Source organism: Plectropomus leopardus, chromosome 11, assembly GCF_026936395.1.
Source record: "Plectropomus leopardus strain MGB_pleo_1.0 chromosome 11, ASM2693639v1, whole genome shotgun sequence".
Lineage (NCBI taxonomy): Eukaryota > Metazoa > Chordata > Actinopteri > Perciformes > Serranidae > Plectropomus > Plectropomus leopardus.
This window is the reverse complement of record NC_142186.1, coordinates 17673195-17690485: the sequence shown is the minus strand read 5'-3', so window position 1 is coordinate 17690485 and position 17291 is coordinate 17673195. Positions and strand designations below refer to the sequence as shown.

At 42.0% G+C, this 17291-nt stretch overlaps 2 protein-coding genes across 3 annotated transcripts in view; both read right to left on the bottom strand.

Moving 5' to 3' along the window:
* Positions 1-2538, bottom strand: part of fcgbp (Fc gamma binding protein) — an 18644-nt gene extending 16106 nt beyond the window's left edge. Inside the window, exons 1-3 of the mRNA XM_088084129.1 lie at positions 2469-2538; positions 572-624; positions 407-454 (exon numbers count right to left, since the gene is read on the bottom strand). Of these exons, the coding sequence (XP_087940255.1) occupies positions 407-454; positions 572-611 (88 nt within the window). The 5' untranslated portion in view covers positions 612-624; positions 2469-2538. The remainder of the gene's footprint in view (positions 1-406; positions 455-571; positions 625-2468) is intronic.
* Positions 606-17291, bottom strand: part of LOC121945399 (IgGFc-binding protein) — a 25435-nt gene continuing 8749 nt past the window's right edge. Inside the window, exons 11-28 of one of the 2 annotated variants that reach the window (XM_088084128.1) lie at positions 16534-16841; positions 15189-15765; positions 13907-14490; positions 13162-13729; positions 12137-12705; positions 11440-12001; positions 11128-11327; positions 10804-10939; positions 10371-10696; positions 9734-10286; positions 9044-9642; positions 7775-8342; positions 6449-6999; positions 5806-6364; positions 4209-4408; positions 3702-4079; positions 2469-2740; positions 606-624 (exon numbers count right to left, since the gene is read on the bottom strand). In XM_088084128.1, coding sequence (XP_087940254.1) covers position 624; positions 2469-2740; positions 3702-4079; positions 4209-4408; positions 5806-6364; positions 6449-6999; positions 7775-8342; positions 9044-9642; positions 9734-10286; positions 10371-10696; positions 10804-10939; positions 11128-11327; positions 11440-12001; positions 12137-12705; positions 13162-13729; positions 13907-14490; positions 15189-15765; positions 16534-16841 — 7511 coding nt within the window. In that variant the 3' untranslated portion in view covers positions 606-623. Of the gene's footprint in view, positions 625-2301; positions 2384-2468; positions 2741-3701; positions 4080-4208; positions 4409-5805; positions 6365-6448; positions 7000-7774; positions 8343-9043; positions 9643-9733; positions 10287-10370; positions 10697-10803; positions 10940-11127; positions 11328-11439; positions 12002-12136; positions 12706-13161; positions 13730-13906; positions 14491-15188; positions 15766-16533; positions 16842-17291 lie in introns of those variants that run through there. The other variant, XM_088084127.1, reaches the window with a different exon arrangement.

Below are 17291 nucleotides of genomic sequence, written 5' to 3'. Positions count from 1 at the left end.
CTGCTTCATTCACACAAGCACCTGGTGCGGCCGCATAACAATGCTCTCGACTGATGGGGTTGACAACGTGGATAAATTGCTTCAAATTGAGCGATCACTTGGCTACAATGTCCTGCTGGAAAATTCTGAGCCAAGGTTTGTGGAATGCTGCTGTGATTGATTAATTGAGCGAAGCCACATTTAGTCAGATTTAATAGTTGTTAATGGCAGGCAGGACTTTTGACAGATATTAAAGGGGAAAAAAAAAAATTAAAATTTACATCGCTACTACTGTGTTTAGTCAGTTTAACACAGCTTAAAATCATGACAAACTGGCAAAAAGACAAGCACAGATATATTATACTGAAATTGAAATTCAAGTGGTTCCTGCCACAGTTAATAAATAAGAAAAATCAGAGTGACTTACTGCTGAGTAAAGCCCCCAAAGCACAAAGCAGCAACAGGGTGCCCATGGCTAAAGGAAAGAAATCCTTGTTTTAGTTACAGAACTTTTTAAAATGTACATTATTTGAATAATATAAATGCAATAATTTGACCAAACATAAATAATCTCAGAATGAACAGTGCTTACCTGCTGAGCGGCACGTATGACGAAATTTTTGCAGTTCCATCCTTTTATATACTCTGATGGACAAAACACAACCAATGAAAGATGTTTAAGCTCAACAGCTACAACTTTGAAAAACAATACCCTTCCTCTAAAACAAATTAAGGCTGAACTTGGCAACGTTGTATATTGACATAGGGTGTGAGGTCCAATAACAACCACACGTAGGAATTTAACAACAATTTCTGCATGATGTCCTAAATAACTTGTATAGCTGTAGAAAACAAACATTTGAAGCTACTGGTTACACTAAACACTATTTAAGGGAAAATAAATATATCAACCGGGTCAACCTTCTTTAGAAACTTTTATCCTTTTCTCTGGAGTGCAAAATTTACAAAACATTGAAATGCATTTAGATAATATGTCATTATACTATCATGTTATTTTTAGTGTTTTTAGTCAACTTTATTCCACTTTTAAATAAGCAGAAATTTACTCCGTGTGTAACATCAGGTAGAAATAGGTCAATTTGCTTACTTGCCCACATTCAGCTGTTCTGTATATTCTGGTGTAACCAAATAATATTATCCATTTTAGAGTGGGCAAGGCCAGAATGTGATAAGACCAAAATCACAACTTATCTGCATAGTTACCCAAGAGTCTGAGCTGAGATCCAACTGTCTGATAAAAAAAAAAAAAAAACTAGGTTTGAAGAATACAAAAAAGTGAATGTATAATTTTTTCTGTTTTTTCTTCTATTTTTTATATGCATTTAAATATGTATTCATATCTTTTTTTGTTTATATTTGTTTTGTGTGAAGCACATTGAGCTTACATTATATGAAATGTGCTGTATATAAGAGGACTTAACTTGAATATTGATGTTTCACATCACAGAGTATGTGAAACTCAAAATTGTGTTGGCTTTCAATAAGGACACACATTTTCTCAGATTTTCACATAAACACATAATCAGCAGTGGTGCAATAACATTAAGTGCTAAATGAATCTTACATGCTGGCTTTTTGTAAATGTGACTTGTTCGTTTCCTCTTCCTACCCTCAATTAGCTTTTCCCAAATACTCTCCTGCCACTTTGTGTTTTATGTCATTTATCATTTTGAGAAAAAGCAAGCTGTGTAATCACAACACCTGTGAGTCTCATTGCTAGCATAAGCCCTACTCTATACACAAATCACAATATCTGCCCATGTTTATATTGTGTCCTTTCAGCCAGTGTATGCTTGTAAACAAAAAAGTGTCCCTTGTAATGCTTGCAAAATGGGTGGATAATCCTATGAAACTGATAGATCAAATCTTAACTAAACTAACATTTCTGCAGGGTGGCAGTAGCTGGGTTTAACGGGCGGTTTCTGTTGATTTTGTGTGTCACCCGAGGCATAACAGCACATCGTGTCGGGTGCTACAATCACACGCGATACAAAGAAAGTAAATAGAACCCAATAGAAAGTTTGCATTAGATTATGAGGAAAACCCTCAAATATTTAATTACTGCTCATTTGGTCAGAAGTTCTTGGGCAGGGTAACAATATGCTTGGTTTAGTTACTGTACAATGTTGTGGATTTAGATAAAGGTGTGCCCTCATTGCTTTTTTTGTTTTCATTGGATCCTTATCAAAACTGGCCAGAGATGACCTTATTTAAAAAAGGTGTGTGGGTCTGACTGATAAGCATGCTGCCAGTGTTATGCAGGAGGAGGGCAAGCCAGAGTTTAAATGACACACTTTGCAATGTTGTTTAAATAGTTTTTGTATTCAAACATACAACACTTTTTTTTAAACATTAAAATGGTCGTCATCGTGCAGTAAAGCCACTGTGGAAAGAAAAAATATTCATTATTGAACTGATTAAAAAAATTAGTCACATACAGTATTATTGCTGCGGATAACATCACTTACCAGCCAGGAAAGTCAGACAGAATCCATGACCTGACTGAACTGTGTGAGTGGAGGTCATTCAGGTTTCCACAGAGGCCACACAGTTTGCCTGAGTACCACAGGGGGACCTTGACCGTCAACATGTTAACACCAATCTCCATCTCCAGCTCTGACTCCAAGCCAGTGTCTCTTCTCAGTATCACTGACACCTCTGACTTGTCCTGGCTCATCCCAGATGACAGGGACACCCCAAATGGCAAGATGTGAGGGAGGGACACCAAATGTCCATTCACCTGTGGGGTGCAACAGTGAGTTAAGGGAGGATTAAGTTTTTGTTTCTGGTCATGAAAATCTAGCCTGCTAAGACCATCCTGATAACTTTCTGTTTCACTCTCTGTATCAGTCTGGACTTGCTGCCACCCCAAACTATTTCCAGAAATTAAAATCTAATTGGGTCAATCTCAGCCAATCAGGGATGCACAGTGTAGTTGATAATGTAAGCAGCCAATCAGGGACTGCGTTGTAGTTGATGATATAAAATGCAGGCAGAACAGTAACGGCAGCTGTCAAAGCAACAAGCGCCAACTTTATACTCTAATGTGAGAAAATACAGCAATTAGTGAAGTAATTGCAGAAATAAAATAAATTACAACTAAACAAGAACATGCACTGAGAGTTTCTCAGGGAAAAAGACGTTTTTGTGTTCTTCTGACTTGATTTGGCAAAAGCTTGATTGATCAACTGTCTCTGTTGGTGAAGTTTCCCCAGTAGAAAACCAGTGTTCACTGTTGTTCTGCCATTTATTGTGCAAATGGAGGAGTAGATACAGCTGAGGATCACAGTCATGCAGATTGGTATTCACAACGCTTCGGACAGACAAGGACGCTACCAGCTGCTATTCTGCAGTCCAGAGGCAGCTGGTTGCTGAATGGGAAATAGTGAAATATGCCGGCAATTGCAAAAACCTCATGGGGATTGCTGTCGACAAGGTACACGTCACACACAAAATTATTAAATATCAATGCTAATTTTTTTTAAATGTACTTTTACTGTCTGATGTAACAATGTATTTGTGATGTAGAGGTAAGTGCGTACGTTAGGATTGGCTGAGGGACTTTGTCAAGGTGAGTGCTCCCGCCCATTGAAAGTGTTTGGGTGGCAGCGAGTGAAGACGGATACAGAGAGACAAACAGTATGTTGAGCGTCATGAGGATGGCCTTCCCAGGCTAATAAAAACCTTCAGTGGATTTATACCTTCACTTTGCCTTCATGTATGGTTAACGATGATCCCTGCAGGAGGATCTGAAACACAGTGATTGGCCTGGAAGAGCTGCCATCACAAGGTCCACGGTAAGAGATCAGGCTGAACCAGTGCACACTGGCCTCGTCACAGAGGGACATCAGACTGTAAGATAACCCAGGCTCCAAACTCAGCTGCTGCCCACTAAGTGTGGAGACTTGAAGGCTGCCCTTAAGCTCACAAACTTTAGGTCTGTCACGACAACCCCAGGAACCATTCCTCAGAGCACACTGCTGCCCTGCACCGCAGCCTGCCTCCTCACATAACGCCCCACCCAAAGGATGGCACCAGCATCTCTGGGTGCAGTCCTCAGTGTACAATTGCTCATCCATCTGAGAAGAGGAGGAGAGAAAACTAATTATATAGCTGCTGAAATCCTCCATGTGAGCTTTAATTACTGATAATAGCATACTTGAGAATGTGCATAGCATTTACTGTCTGTATTTTGCTGATATATTTACCTTGATATATATATCATGATGAACACACCCACACTGACTGTAGGGTATGCACTCGCCCTCATCGAACACTTTTCCATTGTGGCACTCGCATCCTTCTGAACAGCCAGTTGCTGAGGAACCAGGCCGCAGCAGAGCAGGGCAAGAGTTGGAGCTGGAGTCAACACACTTCCTTGGGCTGCTGCGGTCAGGGCACTGAAGAGCTGGTGGTAGAAAAATGCAAATCAGTTGAGCCAAGTCCACACATGAGGAATTTTGCAAAGAAAATGATGTTGGCTTGGAAAGAAAAAAAAACATTACTGGCAGGCCACCCAGAGCATCGACCTCTTCTGACCGATTCCCAGTAAATCTGTTCAGCTTTGCTTCACAGTTTTTCCAGTGGCTACTTGCAGTATTGCATAAAAAAGAATCCCCTGTGGCCAAAAAAAGCTTTTCCCCTGTAGGACGCCACTGTAAAAGAGACGTCTACAATACTGTGGACAGGACACACCTTGAACTACAAACATGGCAAATAATGTCTACAATGAATCTTTGAACTATAATTGTTTCACATTTGGTAAACTTTCCTTGAGCAGAAAAAAAGTGATTTCAAAATCCATAACTTCATTACAATATAAAGTCTATGAGACATTTGGGAATTAGCAGGCAGGGCCAGCGGGTGTATTCAATGGGCCGTATACTGCAGAAGTGAAACCGGAAGCAAAAAACCTTTTGCCCCAGGAAAGCAACTCTATTGAAATAAATGGGCACAATGTTTGAGTCTAGTAACTAGTTATTTGTTATGCATCTATGATTCTGACACCTGTTTCTTAATGTAGTGAAAGAGTAGCTGTCCTAATATGCAAACATGTAAGAAGTCATGTTCGAAAAGTTAGAGCCAACACTTTTTTTTTTTTAGGTTACATCTGCCATTGCATGAAATAATGTTTCATTTGTGACGTCTCACAAGAGAAAAGGGCACATACTCTGCCTTTACAAGCAAAAAACTTTTTTCCAGTGTTGACAAAGGGAAAACTGAGTTTCTGAAAAACATACAGGGTTACCACAGTCATGAAAAACCTGGGAGAGTCATGAAATTCCACAATCACATTTTTCAGGCCTGAAAGAGTCAGGAAATGTTGTTGTCTGTAATAATATTGGTACTGTGGTCTTCCATGATATTTATTTCCATAATGGTACATTTATTTTCTGTAGCTGGCAATGTGATGTTGCTCTAACGTACTTTGGTGTGATGTTTTGGTCACCCTCACAGACATTTCTCCATTTTCTCCCAACATTCTGTCTCACTGTTTTTTATTTGCCAGCTTAATGAATTATGTTTGAATAGAATTTAAATCTGATATTTGAAAAGAAGACTGGCAAGTGGGGCCAAGAAATATAAATTAGTCCTTGAAGTTATGAAAAAGTTTTGATTTTTTTTTTCTGTGAAAACATGTGGAAACCCTGATCCTCACCATGGATGGAGTTTTGCAGAAAGAAAAAAAAATCAGTTACCAAAAATGCAGATTACATGCAAACAAAAGGCCAAAACACACTGGAAAAGCTATATTTTTAAATAAATCAGTGACTTTGTTTAAACTGATCAAAATGACTCACTTACCACATGGAGTATTCTCTCTCCATGGTCCTACTGGTATTCCTCTAGCCTGGCAGGCTGCAGAATATGCTTCCAGTGCGAGACATGCAGCCTCTTGCCCTGCTGCCCCGGCACAAACTGCCCTGTTGCACATAAGTGTGTAAATATCGCGCTGCACATCACTGCTCCAGCAACGGTGGAAGTCAATACTATTAATCAACAGGATGTCACAGACCATGCTGTCATTGAGGGACAGCCTACACTCATCACACTCCGTCCCACAAGTGTCAGTGCAGTGCTGTCCACCAGGAGCTACTGCTGCCCAGCTGTGCAGGAGCTCTGCAAAGCTTTTGGTAAGGTGGCCATTTTTCAGTTCCATGTCATCGTACTTATCCCCGTTGAAGTTCCCACAGAGGCCCGAAGCTGTGGCATCATGTACCTGCGGTACAGTTAACCTGAGGTATTGAGTAGAAGATAAGTCAATCCCCACCCCGGATGGTGTGATGATAATCAGCCTGTTGCCATCTTGGTATGCTTGTAGTTCTCCACTGTTAAAAGGCACTCTGCATTCCTCTTTGTTTACCTGAAAGCACAGAGACAAGTTAAGGCTGCAAGTATTTTTCTGAAACATACCTTTAATTAAACAAACACAGAATCTAGCACTTACTTGTATTTTCCATAGAGCTTCTGGGTCAATGGACACCTCGACTGAATGTAAACGAAATACCAATCTGCTGATAGAGAAAATGCCATTGCCTTCCTTTCTAAAGCTAAGGAGAAGAGTATAGTCATGCATGACTTTAGAGGAGAGGGCTGACACAACATAGGTGCAAGCTCCGTGGTGAGGCAGAACAACACCATCAAAAGTGATGTAGCCAAAGCCAGCAAACACTTGGCACACCCCATGCTGCAAGGCAAGGCCATCCTTTATCGTACAGCTGTCCATGGGGCTGCAGGCCACTTCTCCCCCTTTACAGTTACACTTTTGGCAGTTTTTCTCAGAGTAGAAGATGCCAGCAGGGTGATACTGTCCCTCATGCATGCAACCACAGTCAGAAACCAGCACACACTGGCTATCACTCAGGACGTAGCCAGGGTCACACTGGCAGCCCTCCTCACAACCTCCACTGCAGTTGGCTGGGGAGGACAGTCCGAGGCACACGACAGGACATCGAGGTCCACACAGCTCGTAATGGCTATTCTTGGGGCATGACATACCTGGAGGGAGAGAGGCTGAATACTGTTAGTCTTCAACTTCTAGATGCAGATCTCATTCTACCTAAGCACAAAACATCCTACAACATTTTGTTTGTTTCGCACACACATAAGCCCATTTAAATTTGCCCCATGCTCTTAACACTCAACTTACTCATGTAAATATCTGGGTGCAAGAGTACAGACGAGAACAAAATGTTAATGCAGGACAGAGAAAACTTTGTTAAAATGTATAATTTCTGTGGTCATTTAAGGCGGTTTAAACATCAGTTGCTCACCATCTATTAAAAAGATAAACATATACATGTTACATAAACTTGTTTTGTAACTTATTTTGGTGTGTGTGTGTGTGTGTGTGCTGCTAGTCCATGAGTTATATTTCTTTAAGTACACACAAAAAGAACCCGATATATGAAAATATAAAAACTTTTAGACATCTTATCAAAGCAATCAATACCAGTTTGGCTGGGCGTCTGTGGCCTGAACACACACACTGTGATTTAGGAAAATACCATTTCCATTCCTACTGTTAAAGTGCTATGGATCATGGCAGATGGTGCGTATTTCCCCTCACAAAGTTTGCATGATTGTTGACATGTATTTATAAAAGCCTGAAAGTCAACGAGTAAGCCCTCAAGTACCAACCAGTTTCACAGTTTTAGACGAGGACAGACTTTATAAAGAGTCAAACATTTCTGGCTGGAGTCATTGATCAGCTGTAATGTTTTAATTAAAATATAATATAAACCATAAGAAAAAGACTGAACCGTCGACTCACCACAGAAAGTGTCACTCCTCCAATGCCTGACAGGCAGCTGAGCTGCTTGGCAGGCAGCAGCATAAGCAGCAATGGAATTGCAGAGTGCTGAGTTGTGTCCGCCATAAGAGCACAAATCTGTCACACAGCTGTGGAAGTAAATCTTGGGACTTAACACTGAGGCACAGTCTGCAAACGGCCCAAGCTCATTCAACAACACCCCACAAAAATCACTGCCTTCAAACAGCTTCTGTGCCTCAGCAGGACAATGCTTTGGTCTGGAGGAACAGTTGGACCTGCAGGCTTCTGATCCCAGAGACTTCCAGCTGTGGGCAAACTCTAGACTATTTTGGGCGAGCTCATTATTGGGCATCATTTGGTCATCATGAGGGTCAGTGTTGGCATTCCCACAGAGACCAGAGACAGATGAACTGTAACTGCCAGGGAGGATCACCATTAACGTGCCGGAGTTGTAGACGATCAGCTGTAATCCCACATCGGTGTGAATGATGATAGACGAAGGTGTGCGGTAGGCATTCACACGGCCGGTCAGGTGAGAGTATGGCAAGGGCTTATACAGTCCATGAACCTGACAATGAAAAGAAACACATTAAGGTTACATGCAGTGGTTCATTCTGAAAACTGTTAAGACCTTGCAAAGTCGCAATAATAATAATAATAATAATAATAATAATAATAATAATAATAATAATTAACAACAACACCACTTTATACAGCACCATTAAAACAGAATTTACAAAATGCTTTGACAAACAAACCAAAAACTGAAATGGGATACAAAGAAGGCAACACAACAAAAGAAAGCCAAATAGTCCTACTGAACCACAAGCCAGACAAAACTAGGGTAGAGTTTGGAAAAATTAAAACAAGAGGAGAAATAATGCAAGATGCAGGGCATAAAATGTCAATATTAAAAATAATAAACAAATGGATCAAAAACAACAAAAGCAATAAAAATAATAACAAATAAAATGAAAACCAAAATAAATGGAATAAAATAAATAAAACAAACAAAATAAGCAAAATAAAAAAAAAATAAACAAAAGACTACATCAAATAAAAGTCTATAAAAATGGATTTTAGGAAGCAATTTATAAGGAGATTGTGTGAGCCTCATCTCAGGCAGGACGTTCCAAAGCTGAGGGGCCCTTATGTCAAAAGGTTTTAAAGTTTTAGTTTTAAACCTGAAACGACCAGAAGGGCCCCAACCTGAGGATCTAGGGCTGCAAACTGATAATACAAACGAGAAAAGAGAAAAAGTATACTCACCAAAACCTTTGCTGGGTCCTCCTTTCTCACCTCCACCTCCAAACCATAGATGACGAGTGTCAAATCGAGGCTGTGGAAAAGTCTTTTGTGGCAACTTGCATTGGAGACAGTGATATTAAATGGTGTCAGTCCTGTTATGTTGGTCTTGGTTTGAACCAGAGAATATGCACAACTGTCTCTAAAGTCAAAATGAAGTCCATCAAAGGTCGTAAAATGCAGTCCAGTAACGATGGTACAGTTCTGGGGCTTTTCAGCTTGACACACCCTCTTATGCCGCAGCTGCTTGCAGACTGTTCCTCTGGGGCACTGGGCTGGGCGGCAGTGGATCTCTCCACTGGATGGTCCACAGAGACAGAGCTGCCCACAGTCGTCTGGCGTCCAGAAAGTTGAGTTGAGGCTGTGGTATTTGCCTCTGGAGTCCATGCAGCCACACTGATGTGGACGAACACAGCCAGCCTGACTCCTAACGAAGCCGGCGTCACAGAAACAGCCCTGAACACAGATCTTGTTACAGAAAGTGGAGTTAAACTCACAGGATGGGGGACAGGCTGAGCCACAGGTCTTGTAGTGGCTGTTTGGTGGACAGTCCATAGTTGTGTCTGAAATGATTTATTGGTGTCATTTTAAAGATGTTATTACAATATCTACGAGAAAATGAATTATATTGCACTCCTGAACATGACTCCTTACCAGCTGTGACTCCACTGTGGTAGCTGCCACTGGCTTCTTCACAAACTGCGGTATATGAATAAATGGCCTGGTCAAGAGCATCTTTTGACCCTCCATTCTGCACGCTGACCACACAACTTTCATAGAAGGAATGTGGATCGACTCGACTGTGACAGTGGGCCAACAGACTGTCCTGATCCACCAGCACTGCACACTGACTTTTGCCTCTGGAGACAACATCATAAACAGGATCTGGCTTCTGCTTACAGTTACTACAACAGTTTTGGTCCTCTTCAAAGAGCTGGTAAGCCTGGGCGAGTGCTGCACTTGTGTTACTGGGAGGGGAACCAGGTGTAGTTACAGGATACTCATCTTGAGAATAACTGTTAAAATTGCCACACAGTCCATAGACTTCACCCTTGAAGTGTGGGTCCAGTATAACAACAACAGTGGAGTTCCCAACCAAGACCACCTGTATAAAGTCAGTTGTCAGTTTAACTTTGCTGTCCCTGGAAGAAATCTGGATCTTACCCGGCATTAGATTAACAGGAATATTAGTCACTTGACCATTAACCTGGAAATAAAGAGATGACTCATTAGTGATAAAATTTAAGCAGTTTTGAGCAGTTTTGTCATTAAGAAACTGACATTTACTTACATGTATGCTGTTTTTTTCACTACTGAGCTTGATGATGAACCCATAAACTTTCACAGTGACCTCCTGTGCGGAGGTTACAGTGCCATCATAGCAGTTCTTCTTGGACACACTAAAGGGGGTCAGACCAGAAATTGCCCCCTTGCTGGCTGCGAACATGTAGGTGCAGGTGCCCTCAAAGTCATAGTCGAGGCCATCAAAGGTGTGGTAGTGCCGGCCTCCCCAGCTCCAGCACAGACCCTGACGACTCTCACAGACAGGCACACCATTGTTCAGGTGACATTTCTCACTTTCACCACATTTTCCCTCACATGGATCTGGGTTTTTCACTGAAATAAAGAACAGAACAGCATTTTTAGTTACAACAGCATGAAAAGCAATAAATGCAAAAGCAAATCAGTATCCAAAATTATAGTCCTTAAATTTAAAAGCTCACCATCTTTGTGGCACCCGATGAGTCCACCAGAAACTATACAACTGTGCTGTGCAGGACATGAGTACCGCTCACAGACGAGAGGGGGCCCACAGGTGCAGTTAACGGTACAGTTTTGTAGGAGTCTGCTCTCAGAGGCCTGCAAATAAAGGGAGAGAATAAAAAACGATCCGAATGTGTTCGCTAAAGAGGTAAGATATTAATTTAAAGAAGACTCTAAAATACTGCAAAGAAATAATGCAATCGTCTAATTTAAGAAACATGTGTTGGAAAAACTGTGTAGGATTAGCTAAATGAACACGTTTCAAAACTGTGTTTAATTCTGACCTCAAATCTCCTCCCGTCCTGTAGGCAGCCACATTGCTCCGCTGGTACACAGGCATGACCATCATAAAGGTGTCCAGTATTACACTGGCAACCTTCCTCACAGTCTCTGGGGCAATGCACCGCCTGGCTACTCTCAGGACACACTGAGGAGCAAGCATTGGCACACTGGCTGTAGTGGCTGTATTGAGGACATTCATAAGCTGTAAAATGAAACACAAGACAGTTTTAATTAGTATGATATTTTACTGCATTTAATCATTTGAAATTTCTATGTTTCATTTCAACATCACTAAACACTGTGCCAAGACTCACCACAGTCTGTGGAGTTCATCCAGAGGTGAACTCCTCCTCCTGCCTCCTTACATGCTGCCACATAGGACCACAGTGCATCACACAGGGCCCAGTGCTGTCCCTCTGCAATGCAAAGGCTTTCCATGCAGAGTGCGAAGTATTTGTTTGGGCAAACTATATGGTGACAAGAGGAGAATGGTCCGCTGGGATTGGTGAGAAGACCACAGTACAGGTCAGAGGTGTATTCAGGGATGGGGGAGTGGCAGAGTCGATGGGTACTGTCATATGTGTCGCTGCAGGATGACTCCGCATTAAACAATTTCCACGACGGCCCAAAGACGTCAGGGTCAGAGGTCACGGTGCCATTAGGCAGCTGCAGGTCATCTGAGGGGTTATCATTGTAGTTTCCACAAAGACCACAGGTTATGTTGTGGTAACTGTTGGGGATCTTTACAAAAATGTGGCTTTGCAGGTCTGAAATAAGCTCAACCGACTGTGGCGTCTTGATGGTTATCTGTCCATTTTTCTGATGTACAGTGACGTTGCTCTGGGAAAATGGCAAGTTCTCGAAAACTCCATTCACCTAGGGAAAATAATTCATGTTTAAAATATAAAATACATTACAATTTGTGTATGCAGTAAAAAACTACTTTAGAGTGCATGCAAAGAGATGAACAACAAATCATACTGAAGGCTGTGAAATCATTACATGAATTACCTGAATTTTTCCAGGAAAAGCTGTTGACATCTTAAAATGCATTTTATCAACTTTCAAGTAGATCTGCCTGCCTTCGCTGCGGTTGCCCTGTGCGGCTATCAAAACAGGCTCCACATCTAGTTTACTGAGGCACGTCTGCACCAGGGTGTAGTTACATGAACCATGAAATTCAAATGCCTGTCCATCAAACGTGGTATATTGGGATCCATCAACAGAGCAGCGTGCCACTTTAGGTTTGGGGTGGCAACCTTGAACACCCTTAATAGGCTTACACTCCTCATCCTCTCCACAGGAGACATTACGACAAGTCACTTGTCCCCCAGCATGACATAAACAGCTCTGCTCGCAGGTTGACACCTCCTGTCCTGCCCTTAGGTATTCTCTGTGGTGAAGACAGCCGCAGTTTTCTGGAGGGACGCACAGGGTGCCGCTGCGAACCAAACCTGCTTCACAGAGGCAGTTTTCCCCAATGTTTGGAGGCATCTCTACTGTGTTGTTCTGCCAGCCGAGGCAGAGGTGAACAGGGGCAGAACTCATGTTGTAACTGGTACTGGAGGGACAGGACACGTCTGTAGAGAAACGGCGAGACATCAGTCACTTAGGACAGGAAGACAGAAAAATGTTGTAAAGGTTAGGGTTGACCAGTGATGCATTAGTACCATCTAGTGGTCCAATAGCACCTGGAAGGTTGTGGCCTCAATACCAATATGAGTCACAGCACACTGCCTAACTTATACTAACATTTTCAATAAATACACACAGGAACAAACTTTACATTAAGCACCTACAGGCAGTTATATTTGATTTGTATGCAAATAATCTCCATTCTCTTCGTGCCATGTTGCGTGATCAATATCAACAATCTAAACATGATGAAACGTTGTGTGCTTGAACAGGCATCTGCAAACTCTCCATATTTCATTTGGTGTGCAATGATGCTGAACTCCAAACAGCACCGTTACAACTGTAGAGGATATTAATTTAATTCACTCGCACAACAGAGCTGGGAGCACATTAACACTCACAGCAGAATCCAGGACTCCTCCAGGCAAAAACTGTAGCCTTGTGGGAAAGGCAGACAGCAGTATACTCTGCCAACGAGTGACACAGTGCAGGCTGGAGACCTCCATGAAGACACAGGTCACTGACGCAGCGCTTGTAAAAGCTGGAGGGGTCCACTTTGCCATGACAGTGCCTGAATGGTCCATTAACTTCCAGAATCCTCCCGCAGGCCTCCGGGTCAGAGAAGCGGGCCAGACGCTCAGATGAACATTTCGGACAACTTCCTCCTAGACAGCCCTCCACACACCAAGGACTCTGACCACTCCTCCAAGCTTTTCCAAAGTGCTCCGGACTGAGATGCCCGGGTAGGCCGTTTGCTGTGAGGTCATCAGCAGGATCAGAGTTGAAGTTGCCACACAAGCCGCAAGTAGCGTTTGCATATTTACTGGAGAGACGAATGTTGACTATGCCCTCTTTGCAGAGACTAAATTCAAAGCCCCAGTCTGTGTAGATGTAAGTTATTAGCCCCAAGGAGAAAACCAGTGCAGAGTGGCTAAGGTGATAGGGCATGTTCTTCTTGACACCATCGACCTGTAGGGGGGGCCAAAATTGCATTTGAAAATCAGCAACCCATTTTAAAAAATAATCTTTCTGAAGTCTGGTTTAATTATTAGATCATTTACTTACAGCCAATTTCAGTGTCAAAAAAATGCAGTGGAACATTTAAAAAAAAAGATAAAACAGAAACAAGAGGATATTAGTACTCACCTCTATGCTCTCAGTGTTTTTGTTGTTTAGCTCCACAAGTACACCACTCACATTGACCAGGACATGAACGTCTGACTCCAGGTGTCCATCCGTCTGTATGTGAACCTGAATGACATCAAGGCCTCCTTCCAGTCCACACATGCCCAGTAACTGGTACTGACAGGTGCCGTGCAAATCATATTCATGTTGGTCAAAGGTGAGTATGTGATGACCAGTGTAGATGCATGTCTGCTGGGGGTGCGGCACACAGCTTCTGACTCCATTTTGAAGGCCGCAGTATTTATCTGGGCCACAAGAATCCAAATGGCACTGTGTCTGGTTGGTGTGGGGGTCACAAATGCACCGCTCAGTGCATCCCTCATCGGCCCAGAAGGTCTGGTTGCTGTGGTAATGGTGGCCGTTGTGAGTGCAGCCACACTGGGACAAAGGCACACAGATGTCGCCTTCCAGGACGAACCCTGGGTCGCACTGGCAGGTCTCCACACATGCCAGTGTGCAGGGTCTTGTACTGAATGGGTCTTCACAAGTGGCAGGGCAGGCTGAGCCACAGGAGTTATAAAGGCTATTTGGCTGGCAGGAAATGGCTGATAGGAGAAAGGAAGAAGGATGAGCAACGTGTAAGGGAAAAAAAAAAAAAAACACACACAAAGAATGACAACACCTGTAACCAGTAGGCGGTGTTAAATTTTAACAACAGGGGACACTTAGAGAAGCACTTACTGGTTCTGAAATGACAAAGAAGACAAAAAATGAACATAAGATTCTGTCTAACCCATATTAAAAGCCTTTGTTTTCACTGCCTACTTTTCATGTTTCTCTTTAAAACGCACCTTGTGAAATTACTTTACTCCAACTTTTGCCTTTTCTTTGTGTTTGTATGTATGTCTCTAACTCAAGTCACAATGCTTATTGGGATGCACAAATCTGATTGGCTGAGTAATGGCAGATGATTAAACGCATGCAATGGTCTGTGAGTTTACTGGTCTGCTAAACCAGTGCTACAAATAATGTGCCACTTAAAAATGGAAAAACTGCCAAAATTTAAGAATTCACAGTTTTTTATCGGTTATAGGTCTGGGTCTGGATAGGACAGCTTCTGGGTCAGAACATGGGGTATGTAGATGGCTGGCAGGTTAGCAAGGAGGACGCATTTTGGTTATTTTTCTAAAAAGGGGGATGGCATCCATCAAATCACCTACTGCGTGTCACCGGTAAATTGTGTTGTTTCTCAGAAACACTTAATTACAAAACATTACTTTCATAGTAAGGCAAATTTGCTTACAGCAGAAAGAACTATTCCTCCACTCTCCGATCTGGATCTGGGCATTTTGGCAGGCAGCAGAAAAGGCCTCTAAGATCGGGCAGAGGACCTTCTGAGTGTCATTACTAGAGCACAGGTCAAACATGCTCACAGCTGCAGAGATTTTGGTGTGGTTAACAACTTCCCGGCACATATAAAATGGATTTTGCGGCGACCAAATGTACTCCTGCATGGAAATCCATTGACTAGCTACATTCTTCTCTCGTAGCTGCTCAGCAGAGCAGCGTGGGCATGCATCTCCACAGTCTGCTGTGCACCGAGCTTCCTGATCAGGAACTCTCCAGCTCCAGCCAAAGGTGTTAACATCAACAGCCTCGCCCTGCGGGGTCCTGAGGTCATCTTCTTTGATGCCATTATTATTCCCACACATGCCATGTACTTCTTTTGTATTGGAGAGGAGGATAGTGGCAATATGAGAGCAATCATACTTAATTTTGATTCCCAGGCTAGTATCCACAACAACAAACATGCCACTCTGATAAATCGTAACATTTTGAAACTGCAGGGACACGGGCAGTAGCCTTTTCTCGCCATTTATCTGTGGAGAAAGTATGACCACACAAATATAAATATATATACACATACAAACACGCACACACACATTTATAAAATATAAAATTCTTTTTCTTGCAATTTTTTGGTGAAATCTTGAGGGACAGTTATTTCCCTCTTACCTGTAAAGCTATTTTTCAATCTAGATTGTTTTGGTGTGAGTTGCTGAGTGTTGCAGATAAGTGGCCCTCAAGATCTCTGCTTTCTCTCAAATGTAAATCTAACTAGATGGCACACAGCTTATGATGTCAAAACGCCACAGGAAAAAAAAAGAAAAGAAATATAATTTTGTATATTTCTGAGAAAAAGAACCCACAACGAAAAACAACAACATACTTTTTGAGTTTTTCAGGTTACTACATACACTGAGCAGTTTCATGTAGGAGCTATTTTCTTTTTTCTAAACTAGTGTATTATTTGGTGCTTGAAGCATCACATGCCAAGTGTTATCTAGATCCATTATATATGTGAGAGAAGGCAGACATCTCTACCGCTGATGAATGCAACCCTTGGCAACTCACACCAAAAAATATTGAAAAACAACACTAAGAGGAAACATTTGTAATTTGATCCAACTGTCCCTTTCAGTGCATCTATATTATGAAAACTCGTGCCGAACCTTATTTTTAAAAACCCAAACTACTGAAAATATCCATATGGTTGACAGGCATCTCATTAAAACATAATGTAAAAATCACAAACTGACAGTAAGGCTAGAATGGTGATGTGAATGTATGTCCTGATTCAAACTTACCCAAGCAAAGCCTCTCCCCCCTCTGTAGATGGTTATATTGTCTTTAGCTACTTTAACATGAATAGCTTTAAGAGAGGACGCCTCGTCGGGGGTCCTGTCTTTCTGTGCCCCGACCCAAAATGTAATATTCTCACTGGTGTCATTCAATATCTGGACCAGAGTGTAGGTACAGTTTCCCATGAATTGAAACACCTGTCCATCAAAAGTATGAAAGTGGGCACCTCCCAGAACCCAACACTGGGTTTGCAGAGGTTGGCTCTGGACACCACAAGTCTCTCCATTGTTACAGATTTTAGAATCACTATCATCTGAAAACAATAAGGTGAAAAAGGATCACATTAATGGAAGCTCAGGGAGAAGATACATGCAACTAGCAATATCTGCAGACAAGATCAGTCCTGAAAACTGTAAAATGAACAAATAATGAAATTAAATGTAATGATAATCAAATCTGCAGAGTTTTGACTTAAATATTCTGCAGTCACAGAAGTATACAAACAGTCTTATTTGGAAGGCATCAAATGTAAAACATTAAATCATTTGCTCATGCACATTAAAATTTCAGTCACAGGCTTCTGTGAGTAAAATAAGAGGTGCATTATTGCTGATGATTGACAAGCACTGCAATCATGTTCGAGCCCCCAGGCAGAGAGCAGATTTTTGTTCATAATAGACTATTCAAAGAGGTGACGTTTAACCTCATTTTAGGTAAAATGACAGGACACGGAGAAAAAAACACTGCGTGCTATGTGTGAGGT